Source organism: Onychomys torridus, chromosome 3 (genome assembly GCF_903995425.1).
Source record: "Onychomys torridus chromosome 3, mOncTor1.1, whole genome shotgun sequence".
Classification (NCBI taxonomy): domain Eukaryota; kingdom Metazoa; phylum Chordata; class Mammalia; order Rodentia; family Cricetidae; genus Onychomys; species Onychomys torridus.
In genome coordinates, this window is record NC_050445.1 from 117,034,698 (window position 1) to 117,054,748 (window position 20,051).

Sequence of the window (20,051 nt, forward strand, 5' to 3'; positions counted from 1 at the left end):
GTGAAAATTATGTGATGTTCAAAGTTGAGTGGTGATAAGCACAGTTTATCTAAACACAGGAAGTTCATTTGCTTACCTGCGGACAGCCTATTAGTTTTTGTACTGTAGTGGCAGAGTGGAGTTCAACACATACTGAATGGATGCAAAGATTAATATAGGTACATTTTTGAAATAGTATTCTGCTTACCTTTAGCGCTCCCCAGAACTGTCTTTCTTGGAACTTTGAATGTGGTGACATTTTTCCTTCTTCAGAACTAATTTGAAACAAATGAGGAGGAAAGGGAAGGAAATGAAGAGGGGACAGTGGGGGAAGATACAAAGGACTATTATTCTTTCAGAGTAAAACCGCAAAAATGGGACTTTTTGTTGTTTGCTTTTGTTCTGAATTCTATGTGTATGTCTGTGTGTCTGTGTGTGGTTTGGGCACATGAGTGCATTGCCTGCAGGGCTAGAAGAGGCCACTGAAGCCCCTGGAGTTGTAGGCAGTTGTGTGCTGCCCAAGCTGGGTGCTAGGAATCAAAATTCTAGTCCTCTGGAAGAGCATTACACTCTTAACTACCAAGAGATCTCTACAGCCTACCCCCCTCTTTTTAAATTAAGCAACTAAACAACCTAAATGAAAAATGAAATCAAGGCACTCTGATGGTATCCACCAAGAATTATAAATGCAACCACACTCAGCCAATAGTAAGTTTCTGCAAGTGTGTCTTACAGATGATTGCCTTCGCACAGAATGGTGTATCTGCCAGTTTGCTTATAACTTCATTGTCAGTAGGTGATTACCAGTCACATGCTGGTCAGTTACAAGGCACCTGCATGCTTTTGTAGGAAAGTTACTTACATGGTGACATGAAATGACTTCATCTATGTACTAGTGAAAAAGTGCAAACTGCTTGTCCGTGCTTCTAATATACTTCATCTTTAGGGAACTAGAGAAACAGTCCAGCGGTTAAAAGCGCTTGCTGTCCTGCAGAGTACCTAGTTCAGTTCCGGAACCCACAGTTGTGTGGTGCACAATGCCTGTAATTGCAGTTCCAGGGGATCCAGTACTCTCTTGTGACCTCTTCAGGCACCAGGCACACATGTGGTACACATACATACACAAAGACAAATGCTCACAATATATAAATCTTAAAACCAAACTAAAACACCTTTTTCATTTGAAAGATACACTTGATTTTAGTCGAAAGGTTCAGAAGCGATTGCTTCAAATACAAACCACAAGCATAATTTGAACCATGTGAATGTATTAGTTACCTAAAACAGTACAAAAACAAAACTTACTGGGGCATAATTTTTATTTGCAGATACCTCTTTCTGATTCAAATATATCAGGACTCTCCAAGTTGCAACCGCCCCCCAACTTCCATCCTGGGAATTATCATTGGGTAGTTACAGTTCACAAATCCTCACTACTAAGAAGGCTTTCTTGGCAAGTATATGACCATAGACCAAGCCCCATGTTTCCTAAGATGAACAGAGCTCACAGCTGCATCCACGATGCTCTAGACTGTGCTATGCTTCCTCTGTGCATGGCGCTGCTCTCTTCTGCTGTCCTGTGGGGTAGCTATTGCTCTCTCCCTCCTTGTACTGATGGTAATGACACAGTAAGGGCCTAAGGTCAAACAATCAACAAATGGTGGAGCTAAGAATCTGTTCTTCACTTCTCTAGGCTACAACCTCTTGACACTAGGGTAAATTTAAAAACAAGAAACACTCAAATACACAATGTCCCAGTGCTAAGCATCATATGTGGTACACAGGAGATTTAGAGAAATGTTTGTTGACCATCTTAAAACAGTATGTACATTCAGTCTAGAAAAGACTATAGTGTCTTTTACTTTACATCCTTAAACAAATGCCTCTAATTCTAGCATTTGGGAGGTGGAGGCAGGGGCATACACAGATGAGTTCAAGATCATTCTCAACTCTATAGAAAGTTCAAGGACAGCCTGAGCTACATCAGGATGTGTCTTATACCACCCTACCACCCCCCACCCCACCAAAAAAAAAAAAAAAGCTATTTCCAACAGTATAAAAATTAAGAGCTCTTACCTCTTTGGATATAGAGGAATAAAAACATCATCTTCTATTGACTTCTTAATTCTTACAACAACAGATTTAAGTAAATCCTATTTAAAAATTTGGAAAGCATCAGCAAGCCATAATTGGGACTATAGTAACCAAATCAAGTAATTTTAACAGTGCACATTGTTCTGCAGCAGAGCCAGCTGTTGCAATACTGCATGAACCTTAGGAAATGCGTGTGCTTGTCCCTAAGTTACTTTCACTGCTACACTGCATTTGATACTACTCATTGGACACCTGATGGTTTCCTATTAGGTGGTCCATTATGCTTGATGATGCTATACAACACCTAGCAGAAGTCTCTCAGTGTGTGTAAGAACAGTTTAATAGGTATATACACTGAAATGGAATTGCTGGAATATAGCTCACGACCTTGTATCAACTTCATCCAGAATGATGAGCTTACATGGTAGTATCTGATACTGGAAACCCAGTGGCTGGGGAGATCATAGAGCATAGGGGCAACCTCCCCACAATGGTTTAGCTAACTGAAGTGGCATCAAACTGCGGCCTAAATATTTATGTTTATATCCACAGACAAACGCTACTCATCCTGTCTTTGTAGTAAATGGGGGTGAATGCAGAGACCCGTGTGCTCAGCCCCAAATAGGACATTTATACAATTCCCTAATTTAAGGCAAAAGGAGTTCTATAGAAGAGAGAATGTTAAGAATGTAAGAGCAGGGGGCTGGAGAGATGGCTCAGAGGTTAAAGAGCACTGGCTGCTCTTCCAGAGGTCCTGAGTTCAATTCCCAGCAACCACATGATGGCTCACAACCACTTGTAATGAGATCTTATGCCCTCTTCTGGCCTGTAGTCATATATGCTGTATACATGATAAATAAATAAAATCTTAAAAAAAAAAAAAAAGAATGTAAGAGAAGAAGATGGGGAGAAGAGACAGGAAATGCTATCTCCAGGAAATGGCACAGCCATGGCAAACATCTGAGCAGCAGTGGGTGTCTGCGCAAGACTGGGATGTCAAGAGCCAATCATGGATTGGGGAGGTCATGGGGTCCTATCCCACCCTGATGAACTACATCTGGGGGAGGGACAGTTACTGGAGTCCATCAGCCTCCACCAGTCAGTTCCAAACCATAGCCGCACACAGTCCTGGTTAGAATCAGAGGGTCACAAAACAGAACAGGAAGGTGTGGACATTGGAAGGAACCTGTGGGAGGAGGGAAGGATGACAGAGGTCGAAGGGAGGTGGGGATGAGAGTAACAATGTATTATACACATGAAATAGTCAAAGTGCAAATTTAATCAAAACAGAGAAAAACAAAAACAAAACAACAGCAACAAAAGGCAAGAGTGGGATCCCATTGCAATCCTCCTGCTGTGGATGAGAAATCCTGTTTGCTTCCAAGCATGGTGGCACATGTCTGTAACGCACATGTCTGTAACACAAGCCATGCAGATCTCTGTGATGCCAAGCCAGTCAGGGGTACACACCTTCCATCCTTACTACACCTTGTTTCTCTTGTTGTTTTTTTTTTCTTTCTCCTGTTTGCAAATCTGGGGAGTACAGTCCAATTTACTGTGCTTTGGTCTCACTTTCCTGAAGAGCAATGTGATGCTGGGCAGCTTCTCTTAAAGAACATCATTAACTATTTGTCTAAGTTCTTTTTTTTTTAAGCGGACCTGTCCTTTCCTTCTGATTTCTACAAGCCTTTCATAAAGTGTAGATGCAGGTCTTTGTTGGCTTGTCTATGTCCTTTGACACAGTAAATTCACTTCGGATAATTCATTTGGTTTGTATACCAACAATTATAAATGACACAAATATTGAATTCAGTAATTCAGCTTAAGGATATTATATTATACCCATTTATTGGATGAAATAGTAGCTAAAGCCTCTCATAACTATACATGCAAATACTCAGATCTGTTAGGATAATGGAGAATAAAGGCCAAATCAAAATATCTAGCCTTAATTACCACAACTAAGATGACGAGATGATGAGAGTTTAAAATAGTTCATCAGCAACATCTCTATAGTGATGTATTGTTCTCATTCTTAGAAAGACGTCATATTTGAAAACTGAACTTGGCTTATACTACCAATAAAAAGATGCTGTATATAGCACAATTTAAGTTGTTACATACCCTATATCAAGAATATTGTCCATAAATGTACAAATTAGGCAAATGTATTTTTCCATAAAAGCATATTGAACTAAATGAAATTTTCTTTTTCCACTTAACTGTAACATATACTTTAGAGCCCTATATCAATAGTTATAACATCAAAAAGAAAACTCAAATTTTATTTTATTTCATCTTTTAAATACTTTGAATTCTGGCTTAGAAAGAAAGATCACTTTCTAGGTAGTATCTCCACACAAAAGAATCTGAGCTTGTATAAATTATTTCATTTACTTCTTGTGGTATTGGGGGTTGAACTCAAGGGTCCCATGAATGCTAGGAAAGCATTCTACCATTGCCCTAAACCCCAAATCTGCAAAATCCTTACCTGTTTGCTTTTACTAACTTCCTTTTCAGAAGCAGACTGGTCAAAAACCAGTCTGCAGTGTGTTGTTAAACTTCTTGTCTGTGAGGTTGACAGAGGGTCCCAAATGAACTCCACAAAATCTGAAACACATTTCAGTGGTTACACAAGTTACTAGATGTACAAATAACCAAGGTCTTTAACATAGCCTGCTCCACTCTTTCTTTACGGAGACTAAAATCCATGGCCAGTCAGTACATTTCCTCTTTGCATACACCCTCAATTTCTTTATCTCCTTGGATTTTGCTACACCTGTCAGGTTAACCTACAATCCTAGCTAAACTCACCTTCTGACTAAGTGTGCCTGCAGTCTGCAGCTAAAAATGTAGCTTTCAAGAAAGGTATACCAAACGCATCTGCCCAAATTCAAGTGAGCCTCCACGTCAGGCAGGAATGGCTTCCCTGGCCTGCTCACATGCCTGGTTGATTGTACTCCGGATTCTCTCTTCAGGCGAAGGATTTCTACTTCCCTCCTCTCCTCATCCTCACAAGTATGGATGCACGTTCACGAGTGTGAGTACCTGACTATGTGCCTGTGTGAAGCTTCATCCTGATGCTTGCTAGTCGGCTTGCCAGCTTGCTATCGGGATCCTCTGGATCCACCTCACAAGCACTTGGGATTACATGCCAGCCACCATGCCTACCAGGATTTTAGGTGGATTCTGGGGATCTGAACTCTGGTCCTCACTATTGAGTCTAAGAGTTTTGAACACTGCACTATCTCCCCAGGTCCAACAATCCCTAAGACCCTCTTCAGTTCCTCAAAAGGAAAAAAATTCCTCAAAGTACTGTCTAGATGTCTCCCTGGTATTTCTGGAATCCTCTCAATCAGGTCTCAGAACTCTCCATATAGTGGCGAGTGCATCTCTCAAGTTAAACAGGGTATTCTCATAGCCAACTCCAAAGGTTGACTCCAATTCTTCTGTGGCTACTGTCAACAACCACAACTAGGCCCTGTCTTTCTCCTTGGAAATACTTTCTTTGCTTGGATTTTGGAACACTGTCCTCCTGGCATCCTCTCTGGTCTTTGCTGGGTACTTGTTGCTTCTGTGACTTTTAAATGCTAAAAGGGCCTCGGGACTCAGTCTGTTTCCTTCTCGTTCCTCCTTGCACTCACTTCCTTATTATTTCACATCACTTTGTGGCACTAAGTGCCATGAAACACAGCTACCTCCTGCCTGAACTCCTGAGACACTCCACTTAGTGACAGGCACCCACTGCAACACGGCCCACCCCAGCTCTGCTGATCACATACGTCTACTCTAAACTGCCTCCTTCAGATTCCCAATGCAGGAACAGGCAACCGAGGAAACCACGGAGCCATTCTTACTGTGCTCTTGCCCCCTGCGGACCCTGCGGCACACACTTGGGAGTGCTGTCTTCAAACACACAGAATCAACCACTAGATGGCCTGGGCCGCACTCATCTCTAAGCTCCCTAGTCATAGGATGGGGGGCTCAAGCGGAAGAGTTTGGGTTCTTTTGAAAGGAAGACCACCATTCAGGATGAATAACAACCTTTGAAGTTTAATGGACTACAAAACCCATTCTCTGGAAAACGGTGGACAGACTGATCAAATACTGCTGTAGTAAAAGAAGCCTCTAAGGACAGAAGTACCAGCACCAACAGCTGCTAGCAGCAAGTGCATGTGAAAGACAGGGCTCTCAAAGACCAAGAAACGGAGAAGAAATGTAAGCGACGGGGAAGAAATATATGTAACACATATGACAGTGTGCCACCACTACTAGTGTGGACGGCCAACATTTGTGCAAATAAGCATTTTCCAACCAGTTAATTACATTTGAAATCCAAACTTTCTACAAGCGCATTTGTGATTCTAACAGAATCAAGATTACCTGTGAGGCAAGGAACAACTGTTTTGTTGATGACAATGGATAGAATTTTTTGATCAGAATCATCTTCCTTCCTTGTATCGTCCATGCTGCTGTCCATAAACTCTGTTATGGATGTGAACCAAGGCATCTGGTTTAGACCCATGGAGTCCAACTATAAGAGATTATAAAAGTTATACATTCTTAAACATGTGATTTTGTGTTAACTTTTCCCCCAAATCCCTAGAATTTTTCTAAGGCTCAAAGAGAATAATCATGTTTAACACTATGTATGTATCCCTAGACTACCAAGGTAAGGCAGGATGGCATGACAGCACAGCACTGAGGAAGTAACTAAATCTGTGCTTTATGCATGCATCCATACAACAAAAACACAGCAAAGGCCCACTGTTTGCCAGGACATTCAGAGACCAACAATGGCAGCCCTCTAGAGTGAAAAATCATGTCTGAGTTAGGCATTTGGAATTGCCATGAGATTTACTGATGAAATTCACTCATCTGCCTTAAACAGAATTTACCACACTCCTTTCACTTAAGAATACATGTGTAATCTCCATGTGGCTTAGCTGACTAACCAATTAGCAAACAGCAGATGGCTGTTACCACTTGAGTGTATGAATGAAATATCTCAAATGGTTAACCCAGGTGCTGCCCACATCGCTCCCTACAGTTCATAGAAATGACCTTGCTCTATCTTGGGAAAGATGGTATGGTCCTATAGAAGCCTGCAGACAGACGATTAAGACCAAGGGAGAGACACACTGCATCATTTACTCTGTGAGCTCTCGGTGAGAGCTTTCTTTTACAGAGCATCAATCTCTAGCATGCAGGATCCAGGCCTTCAGGTGTCTTCACGAGTGGAGGGTTAGAGCTTCTCAGTATGTTACTAATTCTTACTTTGTAACAGTGCTTATAATTCAGCACCCCTTTGCCAGGCTCACCCCGAACTTGGGTTACATCAATAGTCTATATTTTATCTCTTCTTCTTCCAAGTTAGTTACTTCTAGTGGCTTCCTAAAACATTACTTCCAAGTCCCTGAGATGACTCAGCAGGTAAAGGCACTTGCTACCAAGTCTGATGACCTAAGTTAGATCCTTGGGACTCACATGACAGAGAACAAACACCCCTACAGTGTCCTCAAACCCCACAAGCATGCCATGGCATGTGTGCACCTTGCCACACATACACAAATAAATGTAATAAAATATTTTTTAAAACTCCACATTACCTTCCACATTACTTTCAAACACTAGTTCTCAGCTCTGATCCAAGTTTGCAGATCAGTATACTCATCCTGAACTGGCATTTCCCCCTCACTTTCAACAAAGTGGCCTAGGAATTCCTGCACATGCCTGAGGCCCCACTTACGTGCCTCCTCCTCGCTGTGTTCTGCTAACCCACTCTTCCCAGTTTGTCATATCCAACTTCATAATCCTTGGAACAGGTTTTAAAATCAAATTTACCAAACTTAATACTATATAATTCTTAATACTACATAATACTACATAAAGTTTTCACACATTATAAAAGTATTAAAAATGTTTGAATTGCTGATATTTGGTCCTACTATGCCTTAGAATCAAGCTAGATGGCTGGGGATATAGCTCAATGGTTCAGTGATTGTTTAGTACACACAAGGCCCTGGGTTTCACCCCAATATCACAAAAAAGAAAAAATAATGTAAGAACCCTGAAGAATGTAGTTCAGAGTATACATTTCTGGACAGTTGTTTCAAGGCTCTAAATTTTACCTACAACTGTAAGGGTAAACAGTTTTGTTTTTTATTTTTTTAATGATATTCATTTACTTGTGTGTGTGTGTGTGTGTGTGTGTGTGTGTGTGTGTATGCGCACACGTGTGCATATGTGCTATGGAATGGCATGTGTGAAGGCCAGAGAACAACTTGTGGAATTTAGTTCTCTCCATCACATGGGTTCCAGAGTCCGAACTCAGGTCATAAGCCTTGGCAGCAAGCACCTTTACCTGCTAAGCAATCCTGCCAGGCTGAAGTTGTAATATTTTATAGTTAATCTGACAGCCAGGGCACACAATTAGCTGACATGACTAGGAGAGTCACATGTTAAGCACTGATACCTTAAGAGGATTCCAATCAAGCAACTCAACTCGTATCAGGGGACTTAAAAGCTTTGGTAAGCAGAGACCAATAAAGGCTTCGTAGTAGGAATCAGGAAACTGTTCTCGCCACTGCTGAAATTTCAATAAAATATTCTGGACGTTACAAAAATCATCATGCACATCTTCAAAAACTTTCTTACAATCTTGTAAAATGCCACCTGCAAACAAAGTAAGTCTCTTTATGTTATGCATTTTAAGGCTACTTCCTTACCCACAGTTATAAGTTACTACCGAACCAAATGGGCTGGAAACTCTTATATTTCATATATTCACTGTATTTAAAGTCACTTTAGTAACAAAGGTGGTACCATTGACACGATAAAGTCTACAATGTGTTAGTCTCCGTGTATATGCCAAAATAATATGTGTTATTATCTCATCTCGTTACCAGAGCATCCTCCCTTTAAGGCAGATGAACCCCTGATCTAAACAAAACTAGCAAGCAAAGGATACTGAACTGAGGAAGGAAAAAGCCCCTTTCCATTGAGTCTAGTGAGCAGCAAAGCCCAGAATCTTTGAGCTGCTCTATGAATCTTCTCGGGTGCCACAGAATGGGAGAAAAGCTTAACCAACTGTTCTCAGGCACGGCGTTAGAATCCAGAATTCACAAGGAACCACGGAGATTAAAAATCAAGGAAATAAAACTGCCAATCAACAAATGAGCTAATCACTGAACACTTTCAAAAGAAACAAAAGGCCAATAACAATTTTAAAGCTGCTCAACACCCCAGTCTATTTTGAGATCCAGCCTCACTCTAGTCAGAAAGGCCACCAAGAAACCCAACGGCAAATGCTGGAGAAGATGTGGTTAAAGAGGAAGCTCATCACGGCCAGTGAGAGTAAACATTGACACAGCCGCGATGGCAAGCAGGTTGGAGGTTCCTCCAAAATTAAGAATCAACGACCCAGCTATTTTATTCCTGAGCACATACCCAAAGAACCCCATACCCTGTCACAGAGCTATCTGCACATCCTTGTTTTCTGATGCTCTAGAAGAACGGAAATGGAACCAACCAAGATGTCTGCCAACACATGAATGGATACTGAGAACCTGGTACATATATAACACAGAATATTATTTAATGCTAAAGAAAAATGAAATCACAAAATCTGCAGGAAATGGATCGACTTAGAATGTACAATATTGAGAGGTCACCTAATATCAGAAAGAAAAAGACTTCATGTCCTTCCTCCTCTGCAGATGGTAGCCTACATTCCACACTGTGTCTGTAGGTGTGAGTACAGGTAGAGAGGGTAATATCAGGGACAGAACACCGGGAGAGGGCACAGGCAGGAAAGAGGCTCTAAAGCTGCTTTCCAGTCACAGTTCTGTCACCGTTTTTTCCTGTGTGTGTGTGTGTGTGTGTGTGTGTGTGTGTGTGTACATGCATGGTGGACAGGTGAATAAAAGTGTAGCTGAAAGGATGATGAGCCCAAGTATTAGTACCCTGCCCTCAACTCAAGATCCAACATCTTTCAACAGTACTACGAGATTCCTCCCCACTGCTCTAAGACAGGCAATTGGGTCCTTCTTAGTCTGCCCAACAGGAGCATGTACACCTATGAATAAACTGTTGTTACAAAACTGGAAAAACACAATGTAACTGATAATGCAAGTGCAGAACCCCCAGGAGGCTCCAGGCTAACTGTGGAGTTCACTGCCATGCAGAGTTGGGAACTTGGCAAATCTCTTTGTGAGGGTTTAATTTAAAGTAGCTTCATGATGCTTTTAATCTGAGCTCATTACAATAAAGTGTTTTTTTTAAAAGGGTGGCTTTACTAAATTTGGTTGTTTCAAATTACGAATGGGAACATATGAGGGAAGCAATGTGACCTGTGGCTCGCCTGTGACCCAGGGGGCTACACAGAGCCCGGGTGCCAGAGTTCTCACATAGTCCTTCTCCGGCACAAGCAAGTCTGATGCAGACAAGGTTTTCATTTTTCTTCAGTTCTCCTGTCTTAGTGATAGAGATTTAAAGGCAGCTACAACAAAGCCTTCCTCACTATTTCAACACTTCAAAATAGGTCAGACCTTGGCAACTGACCTTGGCGGTTTTGGAAGTTGGTCATCTCTGCAGAAGACAGCTCATCGTCACTAGAAGTCCCCTCCTGATGGTCACAGTTGCCAGACAGCGCCCTTGCTTGTCTTCTCTGCATCCTGCATTGCCATAAAATAAACCAAGAGCAAGAGTTCTTGTGGAAAACACTTAAAAAACAATGTTATTGTTCTCACAACACCATACTGACATTATTTTAAGTAACTATTTCAGACACTTTGTTTCCTTGGTTCTTCTGTTCAGATTAGATCATTCTCTGAGCCAAGGCTTCTTAAAGGGAGTGCAACTAGTTAGAAGTGGTTTCTAGTTCAAAGTAACCTACCTAACAAAGGCCTCCTCACCAGTTCTGCCCTGTGAGGCCAACTGAACTCAGCTTTGGTTTTACATCATTCTTGAAAATCAGTGTGTCCGGCTGGGGTGACTGTCTCACAAAGCTAATTCTACTGAAACAGTGAAAAGTGCTGGCTCAGTGTAAGTCTTCACTTTATACAGATACCTTCGAGCTTTAATCTCGTCTAAAATCCGTTGATCCTTTTCGTCTAGAGCCAAGCTTCCGTTTGACGATGTCTCAGCGTTGCCTGTTAATTCACAAAACAGCTTTGTACTACAGTCTCAAAACAAGTGAATCACCAAAGCTATAGGTAATATCATGAAGTATATGTGTGTATATATATATACACACACACAGAGACATAGAATATGTAATGAGCTCAAAATGTACATTTTGTCATGCAATGGAACTTCATTGTCCATTACCTATCAGTGTTAAGATCCACTGAGCCTGTTGGCCTAAATATGCATACCTTGCTGGGATGTGCCATTTAACACAGCAGATTTCTTTTCTCTCACTCTTTAGTCTTTTCTAGCAATGTACACCGTTTCCTCCATAGTGATATACTAGAGATGGCTACACTGCCCAACATCTTACTTACACTATGTATGGCCTGCTTCATTTTCATGTTTTACTGTTTACAACTGACCAAATACAGGAGCCTGGCAGTCAGTCACTTTACTCTTTCTTGTCACCTACACGGGACCTCATTAGACAAAGCAGCTCAAGCTACTGCAGCTGCAGTGTGGTGTGAGGATGTGGACTGGCCATTCCTTACCAACTCATCGGTCTGCACAGGCCTTCAACTACAGAGCTGGACGGCTGGAACGTCGTTTCCAACCACTCTGCTCATTTAATGGCATGTAATTCCTGTGTCAAGGGCGCTGGGAAGATGGTTCAGCAGGTAAGAGCAGTGAGTGTTTTTCTAGATGATGAAGGGTCACTTCTCAGCACCCACATGGCAACTCATACTGTCTGTAAGGTCAGTCCCAGAGGATCTGACACCCTCTGATCTCTGAACAGTCCTGCACAATGTGTACTGTACTTAGATATGCTCTCACACACACTTAGAAAAATATTACTTAAAAACAAATTCTGTCTCAAATGTTTATGTGACTAGAAATTCTAATGTTTATTTATTTCTAAGCTTAAACCAGGTATACTGAAACGCTTCCTTGAAATGTTATGTTTGGGGGAAGGGTCAGTGTGAGAATACGGAAAAAGCTTTTGTACTGGCTAGTTTTATGTCAACTTGAGACAAGTTGAAGTCATCAGAGAGGAGGGGGCCTCCACTGAGAAAATGTCTCCAGAGGATCTGGCTATAGGCAATCCTTTAGGGCATTTTCTTAATTAGTGATTGATGTAGGTTATATCACCCCTGGGTTGGTGGTCCTGGGTTCTATAAAAAAGCAGGCTGAGCAAGCCATGGGAAACAAGTCAGGGTTCCTGACCTACCTGCTTTTGATGATGAACTGTTACATGGAACTGTGAGGAAAATCAACCCTTTCCTCCCTGACTTGCTTTTGGTTATGGTGTTTCATCACAGCAATATAATCCTAACGAAGATTGCTTTCTTTCTTTTTTTTAAAAATACAGAACTAAAAATATTTTTATTCTCCAGATGGCAATCTAGTTTAGCGAATGATAATGGAACATAAAAACCACTAACGTGATAATTGTTGCATATAGGATGATTCACATTTTAACTCATCTTGCCTGCGTTTCAAAAGTGCATCTGAGCGTTTGAAAAGCAATGTGTGCATGGACGATTCTAGTTCTTCAATGCTGCTAATCTGAAACACACAAGTAACATTCTGCAGTTTATCAACAATGAATTATAAAAAGACCAAAAGGCATTATTTGTAATCACATGAATACATTCAATTCTTGAACAAATAATCCCAATATTAGTGCAAGTATCACAGATTATGAAACCAGATGACACAGGGTTAGGAGCGTGTGCATGAGAGACAGGTAAAAAAATGGAGACTTCTTGGACAGAGTGGAGGAAATGAGAGGACAGGTATCAAGGAGATACTAGAAGCTGGTCAAGCCTGAAAAACGGAAGTGGGGGCTGGGATGCAGCTGAGTGGTAGAGTGCCTGCCTAGCATGCGTAAGGCGCCAGGTTTGAGCCCCGGCTGGAGAATAAACTTGAGAGTCACTAGGGACAGATAAGAGGGCTTTGCTACAGAAATAGGTGGCTAGATGTAACTGGAATCCTACTTCTTAGCGAGCAGCTGGTTCAATCCAGGGTCCCACAGCTGCTTCTGGGGACACAGCTATAGCAACTCCATGCAGTTTGGTAGGATTTTAACAGTGTAATTCAAGGAAGAATGGAGAAAAAATTAGACAAAAACCACCACAGAAAATAAGCATCAACTGACAACTAACATGTAGAGGACACGATATTTCACGGATAGAATAGATATGGAAAGTAGAACTTTATTTTTTAACTATCTCTTTTCTTTTGAAGTTCTGTGGTTTAAATAACGTACCTTGTAAAAAGGTAATAGAGGATCCCAATGTCAAGATTGAGTATGCACAAAACACAATGTGTAAAGTTAAAGATTTAAAAATCTTATAGTGTAAAAATTTTAAAACATACAAGCATCAAAAAAAAAAAAAAAAAAAACCACCACAAAAAAACCTGTAAATTTTAGATCAAATTGGATAAGCATTAAAAATTATAAATCAGGGGCTGGAGAGATGGCTCAGTGGTTAAGAACACTGGTTGCTCATCCAGAGGTCCCCAGTTTAGTTCCCAGCAACGACATGGCAACTCTCAACCATCTGAAAGTACAATTCCAGGAACTCTAATGCTCTTTTATGGACTGCAGACACTGAGCATGTGCTGCACAGACATACATGCAGGCAAAAAGCACCCACATGTATTAAATAAAGAAATGTTTGAATTCACTAAGAACTAAGAGAATAAAAATCCCCACTAAGAACCAAGATGTGAACAGAGCAAAGGACTCAGAGAATTCACAGAAAAAAAGATCTATATAGGGCACGTTGCTCACACACCTGAAATCCCAGAACTCAGGAGGCTGAGACAGAATGATCATAAGTGTGAGGCCAAGCTCAGCTACACAAGAAGCTCCAAGTCAGCTTAAGCTTTTGTTCACAAGCAAAACTACATCTAGCTAATAAAATGAAGGTCCCCTCCCCCCAATTCCCAATCAAAATAGACATTTTACAAAATCCACTTTTTACTAATCTAGCAAAGTAATAAACCACCATTCATTCTGGAGAATCCTTTGGTGTTGTGGAATAATCTTTTAGTTCACTGTGAAGATGAGGTGCTTTCATTGGTTTAATAAAGAGCTAAATGGCCAAAGGCTAGGCAGGAAGAGGTTAGATGGGACTTGCAGACAGAGAGAGACTCTTGGCAGAGTCGCCAGGAGACACAGGGAGATACAAGATGAACATGTAGTGTTAAAAAAAGGTACTGAGCAACATGGTAGAATGTAGATAAGAAATATGAGTTAATTAAGTTGTAAGAGCCAGTTAGTAACAAGCTTAAGCTATTGACTAAGCATTTATAGTTAATAAGTCTCTGTGTGGTTATTTGGTAGTTGGCTGGTGGGACAGAAAATTCTTCCTACACTTTGGCAATATGTTGTATAACCTAAAAATTACTTATACTTTGTAATTAATTTTATTTTCCAGTAATATGTCTTAGATGAAATTTTAATATAAAAATATATGTATGTATGATCCAGCCTTAATATGAAGGAATGTATCTAGTCTTATTGTAACATGATATGCCATGTTTGGTTGATATCCCTAGGAGGCCTGCCCTTTCCTGAAGGGAAACAGAGGAGTGGATCTGGGGGAGAGAGGAAGTAGACGAAGGGACTAGGAGGAGGGAGGGGAAACTGCAGTGAGGATGTAATATATGAGAAAAAAAATGTATGTATAAAATTTTATGTAACTTACAACAGCAACCAAAAAACCAAAACCAAACGAAAAAACTCAAAACCCCCAAACCAACTAACAGCCCACGTCTAACATTAAAGAAAATGTACAATATCATATTAAAAATCTGTGTGGTGACATATAACTGTAATCCCAGAACTCAGAGGGCCGAGGCACCCTGGGTGAGACAGTAATATTTCCTGTTGAAATCCCACATTACCGTGCCTCTTTTACATGGGTTCTCAGGGTCCTCATACTTGCCTAACACTTTACCCACAGAGCCATCTCCCCAGCCTGTCTTTTCTTAAACTGACCAATAAGGGAGGGTTCTCGACACAAGCATATTTATATATACCTTTTCATTTAGACAATCAATTATATTTTCCACATAACTTTTCATGCCTTTGTAGAATTTGTAGTTTAGAGTTTGATCTGATGCACTCTCCAGGTTCTGGATTGCAGTCTTTGAACTTTTGATGTCTTCTACATATTTTTCATATTCTCTCTGGTGTGAGCGATGAGTATCCTGTAGTAACGTTAATCTAAATAAAATAAAAGTTTCATTTTTCAGACCTTTCCTTTTAAGCAGTATCCTAATGAAGATGTTTTTAAAAACAACTAGGGAAAGTGGTTACCATATAAACCTAGATTTACTAAGTGTGTGAAGTTAGGGGGATCACAAACACCATTCTCAAAGGGAAAGGCAAAAAAGGACACCTACATGAACTCAGAAACAAGCTGACCATAACATTTACTTCTTGCTTGATTTAATTATTTCTTGAAACTGTTTTTTTTTTTTTTTTTTTTAACCCAAGCTGGCTTAAAATTCACTATGTACCAAAAGGATGACCTTGAACTCCTGATCCTCTGTCCCTGCATTACAGGCATGTGCCACCATATTCTTTTATAGGACAGTTTTAAGGCACAATGGATCAGAACTTATAAACTGAGTTCCAAGAATAACCAAAGGTTTTAATGAAACAAGGGAGTCCATGTGTTCGATTTTCCATCAATCTATAGTCCTGCTTGGAAGACTGAAGGAGCTGCCATTAACACCATTTAAACATTATGGTTTGGAATAATTTATTTCATTTTTTTTATTTGTAATTGACTGTTTTTCAATTAGAATTTGCTGTTCCATAGGGTCCATTCCATTTGATTCTATGGTGCTCTGCTAAGCCTACGTGGTCCAGCCCTTGAGAGTATGACACACATCAATTCAATGACTGTTCATCTTTTAAACTAAGTTACCTATCGCAGACAAACAGAAACATATGCAACACATTTCTTTCACAGCATTTTGAATATATACGGTATTAGCATCTGAACTTAGTGGATGCCTTAGAATTAGCAAATTAATAAAAAATGAAATAAATTCAAAGTACATGGACTTTAATCAGACTAAAAAAATTAATTCAACCAATCCTGCTAACCTGATCTTTAAAAGAAATTCTTTGGCCTAAGCCCTATGTCTTGTTTCTAAATTTAGTGAAGAGACACTACGTCTAAAAGCACTTCCCTTACTTTATGTAAATAAAAGTGAAAGCTGAGCTGGAGAGACAGTTTAGTCAGCACAGGGCCTGCCCTGCAAGCATGAGGACCTGTGAGAGCTCCAGAACCCACACAGAAACGTTGGCATGGTGCACAGTTGTAATCCCAGCAACCCTCCAGCTCTGGCAAGCTAGGTTAAGCTACTTGGCAAGTTCCCAGCCCAGCCCCCCACACACATGAGTTAAAAATAATAACATATAGCAAATATCATTAATGACTATTTAAGTAGAACATTATTAGTGATAGATTATCTAAGCATATATTATGTTAAAATGCCATACAACAAGGTACATATTGGCTTCTTTTTTTTCTGTAAAAAAGACAAAGTAGGGTGATATAAAAATACTATGTACTTCTATAAGATACACACATTAGGCAATTTCTAGAAAAAAAAATAAAAGAAACTGGTGGCAAGTTTTTTTGGGGAAGCCAACTTTCCTTTTGTATCATTTTGTGATTGATTATTTTAAAAAAAATCATTCAAACATTTTTCTTTTGAAATAAAGAACCTAGATGAGAAACAGAAAACAATAAAGTTAAAAATAGCATTTAGAGTATCTGAAACATTAATCTACATCAGTGACTCACTGTCTTTCATTCTATCACTCTCTGAAGACAATTCTCTCAGATACAATCCCTCAAGAAACACCAGATGGGTTCTGGTTTATATACAATTCTAGATGTAGTAGCTTTAATTCTGTTTTATTCTAACTAAGGAAAGCTAATTAAAACACCAGTAAATGATAATGAATGTACTTCAGAAAAAATCTTGAATCTGTTGAAGTGATTTCACTCAGCATCACTATTACAGAACACTCACTTAGGAGCTGGCAATCTTATTCTGCAGCAGGTCAGACAGTAAATATTTCAGCTTTTAGAGCTACATAATTGCTCTTGCAACCACTCAGCTCTGTGCTATATCACTAAAGTACCCACAGGCAGTACTAAACATTCAAGCAGAGCTGTGTTCCAATAAAACTTCATTTACCAACAACACAGGGTGGGCTGGAGTTTGCCAATCCCACAGAATACAGATACTAAGTGCTGGTATGCCTGAAGATTTCAAATATTTATTTCATAATATTACAAAGTGTCTTTTCAACAAAAGTATTTTTAAACAAACAACTATAGCTGACATATTCTGCAATCTGATTAAGGAATTGAGTTACTTTAAAGATGACTTTAAGTAAGGAAAATTTGAACCTATTCTCAGGTTAAAAACAACAACAAGCCTGCAATGGTGGCACATGCCTTTAATCCCAGCACTCAGGAGGCAGAGCCAGGCGGATCTCAGTGAGTTCCAGGCCGGCCTGGGCTACCAAGTGAGTTCCAGGAAATGCGCAAAGCTACACAGAGAAACCCTGTCTCGAAAAACCAAAAATAAATAAATAAAAACAACAACAACAACAACAACAACAAAACCCAAAACATCTTAAGCTAGTGAGATGGCTCTGGGTAATGCACAAGCCTGGTGCCCTGAGTTCAATCTCCAGACCCCATATAAAGATGGAAGGAGAGAACTGACTCCTCAAAGCTATACTCTGACTCCACCCAAGTGCCATGAGTGTGAGTACACATACATTTTGAAAAAAAGAAGATATTCTTTAAAAGGCAGCAGAATCAAATGTACCACTTGTACCAAACTGTCACATAGGCTAATCAAACCGTGACTATCACATTTATTCTTTCATAAACACACGGACTGGCAGACACTAGAGTCTGAGTACATTCTATAATTAAATATTTAGAACATGGGCGGTGGTGGCGCACGCCTTTAATCCCAGCACTCGGAAGGCAGAGGCAGGCGGATCTCTGTGAGTTCGAGGCCAGCCTGGGCTACAGAGCAAGTTCCAGGAAAGGCACAAAGCTGCACAGAGAAACCCTGTCTTGAAAAACCAAAAAAAAAAAATTTAGAACAAATAGCTGCTGACAGGACATTCCGTGATTTTAGCAAAAACACAGTCCTAAGGTTAGTACTATCTACTGAGGGTAGTTATCAATGTAAAAAAGAACCATGCTTTTATGACCAAGAGTCATAAAAATAAGCTCTTGGCCATTGTAAATCTTCCTTGTTAATGTATTTTAAGGAAAACCACATGTACACACACAAAAAGCCAGATGCAGCTGCACACACTTGTAATCCCAGCACTAGGGAGGTAAAAGTGGGAGGATCATGATTCAAAGGCAGCTACAGCTGCACAGTTACATCTGAGGCTGGCCTGGGCTGCAGACTAAACCAAAATGCAACCAAGGAGTCATGTTCACTACTACAGCAACACATGGGCGAGACTTAGAACAGAAAAATAAACAAATAAACTACAGGAACAAACATGAACTATATACTGCAGAAGGTAAGCATGATGGTACACTGTGGAAGCACATGGAACTTCCCGTAACTTAGGGACTCAGAGGACAGGAGTTCAAGGCCAGCTAGGCTACAAACCAAGACCACGTCTCTAAATACAACACAAAACAAGATGACAAAATCCAGCAGTACAGAAAAACACTTATAGTCTTACTAAGTTAAAAATAATTATAATTACTGTTTTTAACCATGTACAGATTATCTGTCATTAAGACTGACAAAGAAAATCTGCTATTTACATTGTAAAATGAGATTTATTTTTTTCTTATAAACCTGCTTAATATTAATGTGTACTAATTAAAAGAACATGCTGCTTTTCCACTACTAATCACTGAGGACAAATGTAAATTATCAAATAAACATTACTCACCTATTATTTAATTGTTTCTTAATAGTTTCCAAATTTACTGGTGGAAATGAAATGGAAGTATCAAACTTCTTCAATGTTTGAGATTCACTGCTGCGGGAAAGGTCTATGTTTTGTCCCTAAAAAATGTGAACAATTACTGTTTAAAAAACCCTTCATTTACCACACAAAGGAGACTATATAAGGTTCCCATGCCTTTGCAATATCACGGTCACAAAAAAATTTCTTTAAATCTTTCACCAGTTTTAGAATATACATTACTGCCTTTTTTCCAGCCAGGCGCTGTAGTGAATATCTTATATCCCAGCACCCAAAGAGGCCAGCCTTGTCTACATAGCGAGTCCCAGGGCAGCCAGCCAGGGCTACATAGGGAGACCCTGTCTCGAAGAAACAAAACCCTAAACCAAAATCAAACAAGCACCCCCACCCGCCACCCCCAGGACTGAACCTAGGGTCTCATCTATTCGAGGCAAGTGCACTATCACTGAGCTACAGCTCTAGCCCCAAGTCTGTTAAATTCATAGGTACAAACCAAATTTTAAAGTTTGGATTTCCATGAAAGTTCATGAAGTTTCAGAGCTAGTTTAGCTGATATTCTGATGCGTTCTTGGGAATTCATGGAGTTCTTGAAGAAACACTAGTAAGTAAAGCCATGGTTGTTTGGAATTTGGAACTGCAGAAAATGCATCCTAAAAGAACATCTTCTCTTATGGCCCTTCCCATTAGAAGGCAACTCCAACTCACCACTACCACACTTGCTGTGTAAGCATGTTCTCAAAGTGCACTATTTCAGACAAGGGCCATGAAGACAGGAAGCAGAAATGTGAGCCACTGTTTCTACTTTACATAAGCATCACAGCTCGCCTTA

General features: G+C 40.1%; 1 protein-coding gene across 5 annotated transcripts in view; it reads right to left on the reverse strand.

Moving 5' to 3' along the window:
• Gcfc2 (GC-rich sequence DNA-binding factor 2) overlaps positions 1–20,051 on the reverse strand; it is a 38,961-nt gene that overhangs the window by 7,449 nt on the left and 11,461 nt on the right. Inside the window, exons 5-14 of one of the 5 annotated variants that reach the window (XM_036180490.1) lie at positions 19,187–19,302; positions 15,256–15,442; positions 12,648–12,771; positions 11,144–11,225; positions 10,636–10,748; positions 8,549–8,748; positions 6,457–6,607; positions 4,565–4,683; positions 2,056–2,132; positions 188–254 (exon numbers count right to left, since the gene is read on the reverse strand). In XM_036180490.1, coding sequence (XP_036036383.1) covers positions 188–254; positions 2,056–2,132; positions 4,565–4,683; positions 6,457–6,607; positions 8,549–8,748; positions 10,636–10,748; positions 11,144–11,225; positions 12,648–12,771; positions 15,256–15,442; positions 19,187–19,302 — 1,236 coding nt within the window. Of the gene's footprint in view, positions 1–187; positions 255–2,055; positions 2,133–4,564; positions 4,684–6,456; positions 6,608–8,548; positions 8,749–10,635; positions 10,749–11,143; positions 11,226–12,647; positions 12,772–15,255; positions 15,443–19,186; positions 19,303–20,051 lie in introns of those variants that run through there. The other 4 variants (XM_036180491.1, XM_036180493.1, XM_036180492.1 and 1 more) reach the window with 4 other exon arrangements.